The 17,610-nt window shown below is 34.7% G+C and overlaps 2 protein-coding genes across 7 annotated transcripts; both read left to right on the top strand.

The window, feature by feature from the left end:
- Window positions 1-1,353: 1,353 nt before the first annotated feature.
- On the top strand, window positions 1,354-9,611 carry LOC107219180 (monocyte to macrophage differentiation factor). 3 transcript variants are annotated; one of them, XM_046740980.1, is made up of 5 exons: window positions 1,354-1,523; window positions 2,724-2,940; window positions 6,562-6,807; window positions 6,900-7,152; window positions 7,279-9,611. In XM_046740980.1, exons 2-5 carry the CDS (start codon window positions 2,855-2,857, stop codon window positions 7,525-7,527), a joined length of 834 nt encoding a protein of 277 aa, XP_046596936.1. In that variant the 5' UTR covers window positions 1,354-1,523; window positions 2,724-2,854; the 3' UTR covers window positions 7,528-9,611. The 3 variants fall into 3 exon arrangements, with proteins under 3 accessions (XP_046596936.1, XP_015512793.1, XP_046596935.1); XM_015657307.2 differs by lacking the exon at window positions 1,354-1,523 and adding an exon at window positions 1,547-1,697; XM_046740979.1 differs by lacking the exon at window positions 1,354-1,523 and adding an exon at window positions 2,020-2,097.
- Window positions 9,612-10,904: 1,293 nt separating this feature from the next.
- Window positions 10,905-17,350, top strand: LOC107219202 (katanin-interacting protein-like). 4 transcript variants are annotated; one of them, XM_015657353.2, is made up of 16 exons: window positions 10,905-11,665; window positions 11,844-11,975; window positions 12,109-12,629; window positions 12,760-13,113; window positions 13,543-13,697; window positions 13,830-14,027; window positions 14,139-14,276; window positions 14,348-14,479; window positions 14,557-14,689; window positions 14,788-15,050; window positions 15,246-15,429; window positions 15,500-15,664; window positions 15,765-15,904; window positions 16,059-16,160; window positions 16,253-16,368; window positions 16,603-17,350. In XM_015657353.2, exons 1-16 carry the CDS (start codon window positions 11,577-11,579, stop codon window positions 16,748-16,750), a joined length of 2,970 nt encoding a protein of 989 aa, XP_015512839.2. In that variant the 5' UTR covers window positions 10,905-11,576; the 3' UTR covers window positions 16,751-17,350. The 4 variants fall into 4 exon arrangements, 3 of the variants coding, with proteins under 3 accessions (XP_015512839.2, XP_046596917.1, XP_046596918.1); XM_046740961.1 differs by having other exon boundaries at window positions 13,830-14,276; XR_006904593.1 differs by lacking the exons at window positions 16,253-16,368; window positions 16,603-17,350 and having other exon boundaries at window positions 13,830-14,276; window positions 15,500-15,623.
- Window positions 17,351-17,610: the final 260 nt, after the last annotated feature.

The raw sequence follows: 17,610 nt of genomic DNA on the forward strand, positions 1-17,610 counted from the left end.
GTATGAACACTGATCTCTATATAATAGGTATGAAAGTGTCGTCTCCTTCTATCAACTACTGCGCATGCGTGGGAGAGTCTAAGCCAGGGGTGGGCAGTAAATTTTCGCGGTCCCTTTCGGTCCGCTAAATTCCAGGGGCCCTCTGAGAGCCCCGGCCGATTGCTTCGAGAAATCTGGTCGAACGCCAGACCTTCCACGAACAGAACGAAATCACAATAGCAAGCACTCCCTCGATACAGGAATTTTTCGGCTTAGGACTTAACTATTTTCTTTGTGAATCATAAATTTCGGGATTATATTGTTCCTTGGGACTGGGACGGTCACGTAGGTGCTTGTCGGCCTTCAACCTTTTTCCCCGGAATGGGTAGCCTGGCAGGACCAACTGCGTCAGCTGGCCACCCCAGGTCTAAACGAAACAAAGCCCGTGCGAAACATGTGCGAAAGGACACGGATGTCCGATGTAAACGCTTTTTCAAGACTGTACCGGTGCAAGAGAGACAGTATTTCACCACCGAGTGCCTCCGAGCTATCTCTCTCGGGAAAGCCAGCTGCATGTCTTGTAGCCATACAGCAAAGACCCCATCCTTTTTGCCAGCCAGCGACGGTTGCAGTAATATTATATTTTATTGTCAGTGCCGCAGCCTGACCCTGATGCTATCCATATCTGCCACTTATTTGCACAATAATTTTTTTCCCAGGGCAGTTAATGATGTTGAGATTATGTTTCTACAAATTCGAAATAAAACTACCTGATTATTGCTTGACTTCACAGAAAACCCTGCATAAAAACTGATCCCTTTCGATTTAAATGAGACTCGCAGAATTTTTTGATAGTTTGCAGGATCATCCACGGATTTTATACTCGATTGTTTTGTATTGAAAAATCAAACCTTCCCGCCTCAATAGATTTTGTAAGGTAAGATATAACGATGCCGTCTATTGGCCAACACACTGCCACTTCATGCGATGGACATTAATTCATACATATGGATACGTATGTGTAGTTGGTTTGTACGTAGCGCACACCTACATATGTCACAAATGATCTTCGCACGATATCGAATCATTGACATTCATGCGTATGATCGTTATCAGACACGTGTGCACGTATGTATATACACAATATGAGGAAGCACATCACGACTATCTCGTTATCGAATCAATGTATAAATATATTCCGACATCATTTGTTTTCGTACAAATTAATGCGTTCCAATTTCTATTGTTAGAATTCTTTTCCCATATTAGTATAACGCCAAAGCTTCACCCCGCTTGCACCTGCAAAATAATATCAGCTGGCAAGGGCTAAACCAAGGATAGACCACGGATTATTAGATCGGTTATGACGGTTCATTCGTTTTCTTTCTCCCTTTTTCCACCCCTCGACATTTTCTCCCAGTTTCTCTTCCAGCGTCGTTAGTTACAATTACGTTATTGTTCGTCAATTTATCGGACCCGTATCGGCATGAACGTCAACGAAGCGAAGGATGCAATGAAGGGGAGAGCGACATACTGTAGAGCATGTAAGTATAAACCGCGAGTTGAGGCTTCGAGACAAAAGCCGAGACGCTCGGAGCAAGCTCAGAGGTGCTCGCGTAGTCGTGCGGTGTGGAGTGCGTGTCGCGGGTATCAAAAGCCCCGCTGAGTGTCCTGAAAGGAAGGGGCTGCTAGTGTGACATCCGTCGCTAAATTTAATGGTAAAAATGAACCCCGTACACTGCAGATATTTTAATTGGACACGTTATTTCCTCCTTATCTATTGTACGTACATACATATGTATGTACGCGTGATATGTCATTTATTCACGCATTCATTTTGTACATACATAATTAGATCATGGAATAAGATCGACATGCAATTCATAATTATCACGCTTATCTCGATCCACCAGCGATCTGCGCGGCTGGATGTGTATGCACACATGCGATAATGGATTAAATTATAAATGAATACACGATTTGTCCTGCTTTTCAACGAGTGGAAAGTAAATTGTAGGAAAGAAAATTTAATCGCGTTGAGTATATTCACTTTCCTCGCAAACGGTAGACGTCCAGCTGTGCCAACAGCGGCTCACACCTATACTTTCAACATAAAACGTTCGTCTTGCATAGTTTGCACACAATCTATTTCTATTATTCAACAATGAAAAATCGAACGGATGTTTCCATTTTCACACCATACTGAAGTTAGCAATGTTTCGTTTCGTAACGATTCATGCTGAGGAAAAACTATTATTTCGCTATTTTGGAATTGTCTGAAATTCTGTAAACCGTAACAAAACAAAACACCCTCATATCTCGAAATCTTAGTTCCTTCAAGGTTATTGGAAAATTAAGAAAACAGTGATTTCTCACCCAATTTTTCGTTATCATAAAATTACTAACTTCCACCTCGTATTTTCACGCATTGATTTTGGCAACAACGCGATAACGATTTTTCATGCTAATATGTATACGTATATGTTATATGCATGCACGTAATGTGTGAAGAATACATCGCGACTTTTTTTTCTACATACAAAATTGATAATATCACTCTTTATTTCTTTACCAAGTCAGGGAAAAACCAAAAGCTTGAAATTTATGTTATTAATGAGTTATTGTTTACCAAGTCAGGGAAAAACCAAAAGCTTGAAATTTCTGTTATTAATGAGTTATTGTTACATTCATTATTTACTTAAACCTTCCACTATTTATTGACTATTTTTAATCCTTTTCTGCAGTGACGGTATCTTAATAAAACATAAAGCAAAAATGTCGGAGGGAAAGAGGCGGAGAGATGGAGCGTTAAATATGTCATAACGAGGAGATTTGGATTACTTCATCTTTAACATTGGTGTCCATTTGAATTATAATGAATCTCAACATGGATGGATTTCGTCTTCACCATCTGGTCTCTGGCCCTATAGCCAATCTATTGCAGTCAAAATGGATTAAAGAGTAAGACGTTACGTCACGAATTTACATTGGGGATAGTAAATTTTGTATGGTAGATTGACAAGTAAATTGTATACGCTATGTTATACGAATTACAATAAGTGCCCTGTAGGTTTTTGTCCTTCTTTGCTAACAGTGAGGTATTACTAACCAGTTTTGTAATTTTAACTACACATGTTAGAATTTTAGAATATTTCATCGGGTACTTGGACAACAATTCTCGTCTTTATTTTTTAATTTTACGGCTTTTGAAGATCAGATCCTATCCAAATATGTAATCAAATCTACTTAATGATTCAGGTCTTCCACTGAAATCATTGAAGGTCACTTCTTGCCTGCTGAATGTGTACAGAAGATTATAATACAGTATTTAAAGTAGATTTTCTATGCTTCATTTATTTATCAGGTTGAAGTTAGTAATGTTACTGTAACGATTAATACTTGGGAAACATCTTTATTTCGCAACTTTAGGATTGTCTGAGATTTAGTAAGCTGTAATAAAAAATACATACTTAAAACTTGAAAAACCAAATTCTGGATAGCCATTTTAAAATTACACGATAATGAACTTTTCTCTGATGTTTCGTTACGTCACTTACTTCAACCTCATGTTTATGTACATTTCTAACTTAAATCCGAGTAGTTATACCCTTGAGCAAATCGCCTATTCAAATACCATCCCATATTTATACTGGGCACAAAAAAAAACTTTTTTCTAATAGTGACTATAAAAGTTTGCTATTAATTTTTGCCCTTGGGATTTGTGACAAAAACTAATTTCAGTGTTTATTATACTTTAGTTTGGCATTAGGTTTGGTATATGATGTATAGGTATTTGTGATCAAAGACGTCGCTTGTGTAATAAACTCATCAGATTTAAGTTCCTTTTCGTAGTTGATGTAAGATTTATGTAACTTGGTAATATACATGTACCGTCATATCCTGCACAGTCAATCTAATTAGGGGGATAGTGCATGAAATAGGTTTCTTTGGCGCATGATTTTATTACCATTATTGTAATGCAATTCACGTAAATTAATTTAGCAACATGACATTATGTGTGGAAGTTTCAGTTACTGTGGTTAAAACATTTGTAGCTTTTCAGCTTTTAAATACGTTTAGAATTTAGTTTATGCGTGTTTCTTGCGTATGTGAATATCTGTAAATAATTATATTATCAAAGAGCCCTCGATCAGAAAGTTTTATCTCACTCAACAGAAGCTTTCATATGTATAATAATTCCAATTTGTATATGACTTTAGTGAGTAGGGAGAGATTCTGTGTAGTAGATAACGTCATGTATATACAATTCCCCCTCGCTTTTATACATTGATAAATATACATATTAAATTTAGTTAAGTAAATAAACGCATGATCAGCGGGATCATGGAAATACACAAGTTTTGTTTGATTTATTGAATGATTGGTATTATAAACATATGTAAATTTTCGTAAAAATTATTAACGAATATATAACAACACTAAAGCATGGGTGTATGTGTACTTTAAGGCATGCGCTTGCGAATGTACGATATTTCTTGATTTTAACATCCGTAAGCTGATACGTGCATCATAGTGCACAAGATGTATGAGAAAATGAACGTTGATTGAAATGTTTTGTAATCCCAGAGCCACAGTCTTCAGTATAGAATTAGACCGTGTCGCACACACTTTTGAAGATTTCCAAATCGACCAGAACTTGCGCTATTTAGCCCTGTAGTGATTGATTTCTACATAATTCAAATTATGTTGTAAAACATGCCAAATACTTGAAAAATTCTAATACACTATTGCATTTCTGGATCATATCTTTGTCAGATAATTAATCTGGTCCTTTGACCCGATCTTAAGATAATGTGTTCAACAAAAAAGTCTCCAAAAGCTTTTTGCGCTAGTCAACGAGCTCTAGCAAGATTCTTGAATGACAATTAAGTCAACGACCGCAAGGAAAAATATCTTAGTGGTTAGCAGAGGAAACTTGATATAAATACCTCCAGACCTCTTGCCCTGATTTATACAGACTTTAGACATTTATCATTTCCCTCATACGTCTAAGATCATATGATTTTCCGTTTCTACTGTTTTTATCATTATTACAATTATTATCTTTGTCGCTGTGATTATTTCGATTATCATTATCATCGTTGTTAGTGTTACTGTTGTTGTTTTATTTAAATCAAGATAAAATATATATGCTGAAAAGGAATATTGGATGTCAATTGACACATCGTTTATATCATGGCAGCTATTGACCACACATGTTTTCTCTTCGGGGCAATGAATTTACTCCAATTACAGGTAACGTGAGTACCGTTTTATTGTCAACTAATAAGGGATAAAGTTCTGCATTAGAAAGTCATAATATGACTGCCTGATCAGATAACTTCAATATGTATCGTGTTACATTGAGTAATATCTGATGACAAATCAGAACCAACTTGACAAGTAATTACGCAATAATTGTTGCAAATTTAGTGTAAACATCCATGCATTGCAGTACAAATATAAAAAAGAAAATTGTGCAACAAATAAACTGATGAGTAAATCAAAAAATAATTTTACAAATCATACGTAATTTATTAACAAAGATCAATGATGCAGTCAAAGTAATCAATTTCATATACATATACATGTATCTTTGCACTGTAATTCTCGAATAAATTTCAGACGAATAAGCAAATCGAATAGTTTTTCATCAACAAGTCGCGAGAAAAAAAAAAAACTAATAAATTTCAAACGTTAACAAGTAGTTATAAAACGCAAATGCAAGCGAATAAGGATTGCGGAGCGTAAATATACTATAAAGTGAGTATTATTGAATTCACTGATTGTACGAGAAAAAGAAAAAAGTTGAAAAAAAAAAAACAAATAAATATTTAGGTCATAGTTCAGTGTGAACCATTTCTACTGAATCGACAATGCCTCTTTGAACTATCAGCATATCGGAAGATTTTTCTTTTTCAAGCTTGGCGCATGTTTGATATTGTAACACGTGCATTGTGCTCAACATAAATTCTGCGAGAGTGAGGAAAAATGGGGATGAAAAAATGATCAGGCCATTCATACGCACGACATATACGCTAGATCAAGAGCGTGCTTGCATATTGCATGCAAGGTACACGAATGACCAAAAATAATCGATTTTCGATTAAACCTTTTCCCGATTAATCGAGTATAATCGATTATTTTTCCTCATAATCGGTTTTTGTTTTTTACTCCGATGTACGACGCAATACAATAGCAATTTATGTGATTAAAGGATCATTTATTATCATTGTCTTACTTAACAAGTACATATTTGATATATTAAGTAAAATATAAATTAATATTTTTACCTGAAATTGAAAAATACCTCGAATGAAATTATAAATTATCAAAAAACTTTTCTGTTATTAAGACTAAATACTGAAATTTACAAAATTTTGGTTTCAAATGCACCGTTTCACAAAAATGCAAAATAATCGATTAATCGAATAATTTTTAACAATACATTCGAGTCATGTTTGATCTTTATTTTTTACTCGATTAACCGATGCATTATAATAATGTTATAAAAATAACGGTTCTCTGCACTGACATTACGCATGCAACTAACAAAATCTATATTTGTACAATTTGCTCCAGAGTCAAATGGATGAATCCAAGAGCGACGACCAACGAGGCGTATCAACCAACCTCGGTTGAACACATAGCAAATGTCGTTACTCATGGGATGTGGGTAATACCTTCGCTTTTGGCTGGAGTAATGCTTGTCCAACGCTCCTCGACGCAAATGCAACTCATCTCTGCTCTGGTATACGGAACTGCGCTTCTTCTCGTCTTCACAATCTCTACGTTTTTTCATAGCGTACATTACTGCAATCATAACAGGTAACGCCGATGTTCGTTACTTGTGTAACAAGCGTTATTTTGAGCATTCCGCTCTTCGTTGCTTACTCCACCATTTTTACCATTATTTCCAGGCAACTTAAGGATGCGCTCCATCGATGCGATCGCGCAATGATATACGTCTTCATAGCGGCAACCTATTTCCCTTGGTTAACGGTTAAAGATTTTCCAGATGACGGATTATTGATAGCGATGCGTTATCTTGTTTGGATTATGGCGATGCTCGGTATTCTTTACCAACAAGTCTTTCACGAGCGTTTCAAAATGCTCGAGACCATCTTTTATCTAATCATGGGCATCGGACCCAGCATTGCGATCATCAATATTGTAAGCGTTATAAGTTATTTGGTGGAAAAAATTAAACTTTAATTTGTCCCTGTTTTCGAATCTCAAATTCGGACCAAAATTTTTTAAATCAAACAATTATACTACGATGCAATGCTTTTGTTACAGACAGAAATCAGCGGTATAAAAGAGCTCAAAGTTGGCGGACTGATTTACGTAGCAGGCGTTGTATTCTTCAAATCGGACGGACGTATACCATGTGCGCACGCTATATGGCATCTGTTCGTGGCTACGGCGGCAGCGTTCCACTACTACGCAATACTGAATTACCTTTATCCCAGTCCAGAGAACTTGAATCTCAATGTATCAACGGATTCACCTCATTCTGGTGTTTTGGAATCTCACTTGGAGCTTTAAGTTTGAAAATAAATTGTAAATAATAGATAGAAATCAACTATGCAGGATACGGTAAAACCAGATCTGTTAGTCAGCGAAAACGCAATAGTTGGATTATATTAAAAATGCACAGCCTGATCTTCTTGCCACATAGCTCTCTAATATTCGAGGATATAAACCTTGATAATATCATATACTATAGTGCTTACAACTTTGATTTAAAAGAAGCTTGTGTCACGTAAACCGTGAAAAACTATGCTTCAAGATTCCGAGAACTGTGCGTTCTCAATGTTTTTATTCGTATCGTTTCAAACAGTCCTCAAAATTTATTCGAAAACTAACCGACCGTTGACCAATGCCTTTAAAAAAATTACTTGATCGTAAATATCATATATTACAGGTGAAATTTCACGCTGTAAATATATAATAATGTTTTATATAATTGTAGAATTGTTTTCGTCAATACTCACAGGGTATATACCTTCTTAAATCGACAAAAGTTGATGAAGAATTCTCAATTAGATATCGAAGTTTGATATCCATATAGATTGATAATAAATTGCCAAATTTTTAGGATATTTCAGTATATCGAATCATTGCAAATTTCTCAAAGAATAGTAGCTAATACTTTGTTATCCTAGTGTAACTAGTAGAAATGAAAATGTGATTCTTTGCGATAAAATACGCATACTTGCAATCGTTCTATATTCTCTCACAAAAATACGTGAAAAATCATCACTCATTAGTGAAAAAGAAATATATATATATAGGTAGCTGAATTCAAATTTATTTAGTATGTTATCAAAAGCTTCATGCTCACACGATACTGAATCTATATCACTTATAAACTCTTATTTATTATTGGCTCGTCTAGTTAACACACTTCTATATGATTTTTTATTTCTTTTGCTCAATAATACGAAACATATTTACCATCGTCAATCTAGCAGTAAACATTTGTCCTCCATAATAATATACACATCCAAGCAGAAATATTTAATAAGGATCCAATAGTATACATGATAGTAATCTTGTGTTTATTATATTACTTATACTACTGACTTGTTAGATATCAATATTTGAAATGATTATTTTTTGATAAAAATTATTCGAACTTCGCGATTACAAAGGCTGTTTCTTCTGTTTGCCAAAAGTATTTGTTCAAAATCCAGTTAAAATATAGTTTAGAATAATAGATATCATTGTTGTATACTTTTATTTTTATTCTAGCTTATGAAGTTTAATTGCGTCAATTAAGCATATATTTACATATAATAGTCTATGTGAGTCGAATAGGTCAAACCTTACTAATATACTCTCAACGTATTACCAGATGTCCTTTATAGCATGAGCTGGTGTTATTATAGATTTTTTGATTCTTCCATCCGAATATAAATACTTGTAGCAATGTTATAAATACCAAAAAATTACAAACAAGTATAGTTAATGATACGTAATAGTTTGAAGAGCATAATATTTTAGAATAGAATAACTGATGAATTCTCCAATTAATCCATTTAATGGATATATTTGACATTTGTAAATTAATTATTATACATTTATAATTATTATCCAACTTTTAGTGCAATATTTAGCCTATGAGGCATATTCAAGATTCGTATGCTTATAAGTATGTATTCTTGTTTAGTATTGCAAGCCATGTCATTATTATTGCAATTTCAACAGTCAAATTCAGAACGGGAAACGTGAATTACATTGGTTTGGCCAGGCCAGTACATGATTCAAAATTCCTGAGAACTAAACAAAAGTTGCGATTTTCTGTATCGTAACATTTTCCCATATTGGTTAAAAAAAAAGGGGGGGGAGGGGAGGGAGGGGATGGAAACTAAAATGAAGTATATTATTATTTTCACATTGTGTTCATTGGCAGGGTTGTAAATAATTTTATTTTCTTAAGTACATGTTGATTCTACAAATTAGTTGTTAAATTAATATTATATCCATTTAAAAATTAATCAGACATCCATTCCTTTATAGAATCGTTATTTTTTAGTTGGAAAATTGAACAAGAAAAAAAAAAACCTTTAGAGATATAATTTATTTTCTACTTAATTAACTCGAAAAAACATAATTCTCGATAATATGCGACACGTATTTTTTTAGTTATTTCAGGGAAAAATCTTCGCTATGTATTGTATCAAAATGTTCACGAATAGAAGAATATCAAAAAATACGGATTGGCTTTGCAGATGTACTGCTGTATTGTTACAATTCAGTAAAGCGAATCGGAAAGCGAATCTCAAGTAATATTTAATTTTCATTCGCATGTGAGACACGAAATTCGGTTATTCTACATCGTACATCCTTGCGATGCATATATTTATAGGTATATATAAGTATAAATATAAATTTTAAATATAAATAGAAAATTGGGGAACATATTGATTAAGTAATTGATATCTGATAAAATTATGCTCATATTGAAAATAAAATAACCAGCAAAACTTCAAGCTTGTAAAGAACCGAGAGCTTGAAACACAAGCGTATGGTAAACGATGCGTAATCTATATGATTAATTCTATGCCAGAACCAATTTTTTTGACACACAATATGCATATGTAACCGGATACTCTTCGTAGGTACAGATGGATTATGAATTATAATTGAGTCATATGTCCTATATCGTATTGATTTCCATATTCTATATGTATACTGCGTTGACCCATGCGCCTATGAGTTCATTCAATTCTAATTAACAAATCTTGGTTCGAATTACATAGCAAATCGATGATATGAGAGTCATTTAATATTTCAATTGTATGTAAATTTTTTTGATCTAGTCGATGAGTCATTTCACAGAAACATAATAAATGTAGTAGGATAATTTTGAGTTGCGAGTGCCAGGCGTTCTAACGAATGTAATTCAAAATGATCGAATTGATGTTGAAATATCAATCAATATTAATATCGCAATTGGCAAAGTACGTTCAATTCTTTCGGAATTTCATATTCGATTTGCGGACGTTTTTTTGGACACACGTAACAATCCACACGAATGTATTCATGCAGATACACAAATGTGTTATGATTTGTACCAAACATGGAAAAAAAAAAAAAAATTAACAAATTTGTGCAAGTTACAGGGAAAGTAAATAAATGATAATGTAATTATTTATTCGTCTTCATTATTGTCGCAAATCTCAGCATATATATCTGTGTATAAGGGTGGTCCTTAACAGGGTTGTTTTTGAATTTGTATGCTTCCAGGGGCTTAAACGCTTTCAAATTAGTAAAAAAAAAAAATTCACTGAAAATTTGAGTTCTCTACATAAACTCTAAGATATTCCAGTTTTTTATCAAAGTATCTTGTGAAAATAACATGAGGAAATTTTTTTTTTTTTGACCCTTTGAAATTTTATAAGTCGCTGACTAATATACCGAAAATAATGATAAATTCATATTTTGGTAGCAAATTTAACGCTCTACAAAAAAGCTCTGATGCATAAAATTCGTAAATGAAAGCGTTCATGTGTTAATTAACGAATTGGATGTAGAGAGCTCAAATTTTCAGATTTTTTTAAGTTTTTTTTTTCAATTTAAAAACGTTTAAGCTCCTGGGAGAGTAAAAATTCAAAAAAAAACCCTGTTAATGATCACCTTAGCGTGCATAGATGTGTAATAGTGGCATATGACTTAACACTTCTCCATTTCAAATTCTTCATTAATGACCGCACGGTAACCTGGCAACGGATTTGCTTCTCGATGTAAACACACCTGTCACTATTACATTTCTAGAGGCCAAGGAATGCACCTATCTCACAAGCATGGCCGTGTTAGTCGAAAGCTCGATATACGTTTAAAGAAATGAAAAAAAATGTGCCATTTTTTACACACTATTTTCGTACATCTATTAGATTTTATATTCAAAGAAATCCGCCACAACGTTTATTTCTATAATCTTATTCCATCTTAAAATTTACCTGTAATAATAGTTACACGATTAAAATAAAAGTAAATAATGCTTCTAAAATCTGATGTGAAAATTACCTCGACACGTCTGAATAAATAAATAAATAAATAAATAAATTGATCTTCAATTACAATAAACAATGGAGAAAGTAACCAGTGACGATGCCTCGATTTCCGATTCAAATAGAATTTTCAACAAGTTGCCACCATGGCTTGTAGAAATGTCTGAGTATGTTCTGTTATTATAATAATTTTCATTAATTATTTCTCTCACCTCTATTTACCACCTCACGGTTTTGATTCAATCTGTATCAAACTGTTGACTTGATTATCTGCTGTATATGCATTTCCCAATTTGTGCACATTTTTTACTAATGTTAATTACAAAGATTTTGTTCCATTTTTAGGAGTGTGAAGAAACTAAAGACGCCAGAAGAAAGAGTGAATTTTCTTTCGTGCAAGCCATTTGCATCAGACGAATCTTCGATCAGTCCAGCTGTTTCTTCGATGATTACCGGTGTTACAGAAAAAAGCAACAGGTACTTATGATTATTTCTATATCGGTAAATGAATCTGAAACTAATTGCTGCGTTAAAAAATACTGCAATTAAACAGTGGGTAGTTTTTATTTTTTTCATTCAAAATTACAATGCATTCCACACTGTTATTCAGAACAAACGAAGAGCCGCGCCAACTACCATTTACAGTTGAAACTCCCGACGGAGTTGGCGGCTGTATTATCTTACAATCATCGACAACCGCTTCGCTTCCAAATACGCCGAAAGATGAACATGAATTTTCACGAGCCTACTCGGCACTCTCAGCCTTCAGTTTACCGGAGTCGAATGAAAACAAGTTCGCAATGTTGGATAAGTACCTGGAAAAAAAAGATGTCGAGAAAGCTACGGATTCTAAGAGTGGAGTAAAAAGTTGGGAACGCTTACATTCCCCTTTAGAGTCGAAACCATCTGCGGAAACCGAACAGCGGTTAGATCGTAGCGTGCTAGACAGAAAACCATTCGAGAGACTCGCGGCTAATCATTCGGCCATTGACGTTCAGATAAAGAAAACTAGAAGAACGACCCGACAGCAGCAGCAAATCACCGGAAAACCTTCGAGAATTCACATACCACCCTACAGACGTACGAGTACTGATTTATTGGAAGAGGAAACTGGTTTGAATTTACCCATCGGTGAGTATTCGTTAGTTATTACAGTTGAAGTTTGTTTTTCACCTTCCTCAAAATCATTATTTAAAATGTGAGAATTGCATTAATGGAATGAGAAAAGTTTATTTTTATGACGATGTTTCAATTTGCACAGGAGTAGTGAGAAGGAAGCAAGATTATTTAGCCGGAGTTGCGTCGAGAGGAGATATTCGAGTAGAAAGCAGCGACCCTGTTAGGAGCGATGAAAAAATGATAAACGGAAATAGACTAAGAATTGAAACGACAGTTTCCGCACCTGCGTCTATTTCACAGCAGAAAAATGTCAGTAAATTACCGATAACAGATAAAGTTGCAAAATTGAATCTACAAGCTTCTGGGAAACCAGCTCTCACCGAGGTTGTTAAAAAAAGTGTGCAAACAGATTTAAATCAAGCAGAAAGTAGTCCAAACTCACTCTTGTCCAATTGTAGGCGACCCTTGTATCACTACGAGCGATATCCACCAAAAGGTAGGTAATGCTCATTGTATAAAATGGTCCGATGCGTCGCATCAGACTGTTTGTTTCAAGCATGATGTACAATAAATTTACCTTCAAAACAATTAGTATCGCATTTTGATTTAGCTACCAATTAGAATTATGCTATTCAGTTTTTAATCTATCCCTGTGAAAATTCTTCTACGAAATTTTATCACCTGAGAAATTTTACAAGGTATTTGAGCATTGATCAATTTCAGTGAAATATTTTCACCAAGGAGCAGAAGAATTACGTGTATTAAATATAACGCTGCCGTACAAATCCATGTAACGCAAGAATCTTAATTTAAGCTTTGACTTGCGTTATACATAATAGAGAAAATGTTGCTTCGATTTTGGTAGGTAAAAGGATGCTTTGTAACAGTTGTGTAATAGCTACAGTACCTCGTAATTTGATTTCAGAAAACTCTATTGCTTATGATTTCATAATACCTGAACTGCCACGTGGAACAACGCTTGTCATAGATATTTTAACAACGTGGGGTGACAAACACTACGTAGGGCTCAACGGAATTGAGATATTTTCTGACATAGGTGAACCCGTATGCATAAGCAAGGTGAAATTCTCAGTATATCTGCATCCAAAATCATCCTTAGAAAAAAAACTTGCCCTCGCCTACTCCAAATTATGTCGCTATTTTATTTCTATTTTGTATTAAGAAGTGTAGATGATCTCTTTACATTTTCAGATATGGGCTGACCCTACGGATATAAACGTGTTACCGGAGTACAACAACGATCCACGTGTTGTCGGCAATTTAATTAACGGAATAAATCAAACTACAGACGACTACAACTTGTGGCTTGCTCCGTACACAAGCGGAAGCCATCACTACATTCACATGACGTTTGAGGCAGCGGTAAATGTTGCAATGATCAGAATTTGGGTAAGATTTCAATGTAATGGTACGATTGTTTTTCATTGTATTTTTCATATCGTTTCGATTGAGCTGAAAACGAGGAGTTATTGTCACTGCGCTGACTTATTTTCTTCCCAGAACTACAACAAATCCAGAATTCATTCTTACAGAGGAGTTAGAGATGTTAAAATTACACTTGACGATGTTGTTATATTTGATGGTGAAATTGCCAGGGCATCCGGAGGTGTATTTGGCAACATTAATTCGTTTGGAGATGTAAGTAATCGTGTATTGTCGTGTAAATCTTTCCAACATAGTCGATATTCACGATCGTCATTCAATTTTAGACGATCCTCTTCACAACGGAAGGAAACATTTTGGAGCTGATATCGAAACACGATGCGACGTATTCTTTCGGCGCGGGTGAAATAGAATCACCGACAAAGGAAACGGATCGACCAATAACAACTGATACAGGCGTTAGTAGGAAAATTTGATTAACAGTCACTATATTACTTTATGCATGAACATAAAAACTTCATCGCCTAATGAACAGGAAGGACGTCCGCTGACTTGTGCCAGCTCTAATCAATCAAACTCGTCTAACTACAGCAGTAATATATTTTCGTACATTTGCAAAGAGGTCGAATTAGTTCTTCTTTCCAATTGGGGACATTCCGGTCTCATCGGTAAGCTCTAATCTGACCCTATAATTGTTTTTTTTTTTTCTCATTTTATGAGCATTTTTTTTGTTACTTCCACTAATTAATTTTTCTGCGATTCACAGGGCTGACTGGAATAGAGTTGATAGGTGACCAGGATTCCACAATTCCTTTAACACAGGCCTCGTTATCCTGTAACGTTGGATGCAAGCATCTCAATCGATTGATAGATGGAAATAATTTGACTACAGAACCTAGCCACATGTGGGCCACTTATTTTTTACGAGGGGATAACCCGACTTTAACGATTACTTTTCAAACAGAGATATTTTTTACTGGAATAAGAATTTGGAACTACAATGCCTCCTTGGACCTTTCGTATTGCGGGGTCAGTTGTTTACGTCCTGTTTTTGCGCAAGGAACTTATCTCATGATTCATAACTTTTTTGTAATGTGTTATACTATTGTTGTTTTTTCATAGCTGTACAAAGTTATCTGAATAATTTACGTGACGTTATAAAACATTGAACAATAGTCATGAATCTTAACGTGATAAAACATACGGTAATTTATTCATATTCAGGTGAGGCAAATGCTTATTAAATTGGATGGGAAATCGGTGTGTAACGATTGTGATGGTTTTATGTTAAGAAGAGCACCGGGTAGTTGTCACTACGATTTTCTGCAAGAAATTAATTTTGCTAATCAGTCTGCGATATCAGAGCCATTGAAACATCGGATTACGTCAATTGATGCGTTTCTCAAAGGTAAGAATTTAATTACATAATTTGAAGAAACATTCGCCTCATTTCATAATCTTTCATCAAACTCTACCAGCTAATCACATGTGTGACAATGCCGACTACGAAGCTCCGATGATGCCGCAAGGATTCGTCTATCAAGTGATCATCTTTTCAACTTGGGGCGATTCTTATTACGTTGGCCTGACCGGTATCGAAATGTATGATTCTAGTGGATGCATGATTAAATTAACGAAAGACAGTGAGTTTTACACGGATGCAAACTTATGTTTGAACATGTAGTTATTGTTACCTTGTGAAATTTATATGCCTGTTCTTACTTCACACTTGTTGTTTTTTAGATATCACAGCCTACCCAGAAAGTGTGAACGTAATCGAGGGAGTAGACAACGATGTTCGCACTCCTGACAAATTAGTAGATGGTGTAAACGATACTACAGACGGTCATCACATGTGGCTGGCTCCAATTTTACCAAATCAGGTAAATGCTTTTTATTACTTTTCGCTCAAATGGTAACACACAACGTGGTATTTTATCCCCTTAAAGAATGTTGACTACCTCTACCAGTTACAAGTTTTAATATAAAATATATTCAATGTAAGATGTATAGATCAGTGAATATTTTCTTTTTTAGACCAACAGAATTTACATTATCTTTGACTCTCCGGTTATGGTATCTGCTATTAAAATGTGGAACTATAAAAAGACTCCACAGCGCGGAGTTAAAGAATTTGCTGTGAGTAAATTGAGCAGATGTCTTTATTTGAGAGAATTTTCTATTATCTGGATACGAAATCTATAATGCAATGAGAAAATTTTAATCTACAGATATTAGTGGACGATTTGTTGGTCTACAATGGTGTTCTACATAGCCACATTCCTTACGGTACCGTATTATTCAGTGGTAATAAGGATGATGCTTCTGAGAATCACAGTTTAATTCAGTAAGTATAGCTGTAAAACATAACGACATCATTCAAGTCTTGCGTGATGTAGATGGAGTAAAATATCTATATTAAATATGAACCACCGGATACTTCAAATCAATTTATTGCACAGAGAAAACTTGAGACGTCGATAACAAGTTATTTTTCAAACTGTTTGCCTACAAACTCGACATTTTCTTCAAATGCAAACGTGAATGAGTAGCTCTATGAACTTCTGAATGAACTTTTCAGAAGTGCACAAATTGGTCAGGACACCAAGCTTTTAAATTTGGAAAGACGAGCTACGTCAGGTGGCGACTGTTATGCAGATCCATTGCTGCGACCGCATACATCACTGATGCAAGCCAATGTACGCAATAATACAAAACCCAATATGTGATTGATGTTCAAAAAGCATGAAGGTTTGATACACTGCATCCTTTTTGGAACGATTGCGTGATAACGTTTTAACGAGTACGAGCTGTTCACACATATAATGTGTTGAATGGCTAGATGTGTCAGTATCTAAATTTATCCTCGAAACTTGGGACGCCAAATTCTGATGAAGTTACATAGACTTTGACTATCAAAGTCATTTTCTGATATGTATCGGAGGTTGGGGGCACGGTAGAAATATTTCTTTAACACTTGACTATGCAGCTATATCAAAATGTAAAATTACTGTGAATTAGGATTTTTGTATATTCGTAATAGATGCCAATACACACGTATACATGTAGGTATCGATATCAGCCTGGTACTAATCAGAAGTTATTCACTGCCATTACAAAAAATGTCTCCTGTAATAAGTCATATCCCATTGCGACTGAAATTAACATTGAACAATAGTTGAGCATAGATGCATAAGTTTGATTTTGACTTCATTATTTTATTCCATGCTTTTATTTGGGACCTATTACATTATTGGAATGGATCTTATCCACATAAAAGGAAAATGTCTCTCTGCAAATTGTACAAATGTTGTAATAGATAACAATAAATATTGGAGTACCTTGCATAGCCTCCGTTTTCCTCCCTTATGCACCAGCTATTATAGTTATATTACGCAGCTGTATGTACATACCAAAATTCAATCATTTTCCAACTATAAATTTGAATTTTATTCATAGATTTGCATTTACGTTTCAGTTTTATAGAATTCGCTAGAGTAGGTACTGTATTTATACGAATTTAGTTTATATACAACTTTTGACCTTGGGCAAACTGTAGTATATGACGTTGACAACGTATGTGAACGTG

The sequence above is a fragment of the Neodiprion lecontei genome, chromosome 5 (genome assembly GCF_021901455.1).
Source record: "Neodiprion lecontei isolate iyNeoLeco1 chromosome 5, iyNeoLeco1.1, whole genome shotgun sequence".
Classification (NCBI taxonomy): Eukaryota; Metazoa; Arthropoda; class Insecta; order Hymenoptera; family Diprionidae; genus Neodiprion; species Neodiprion lecontei.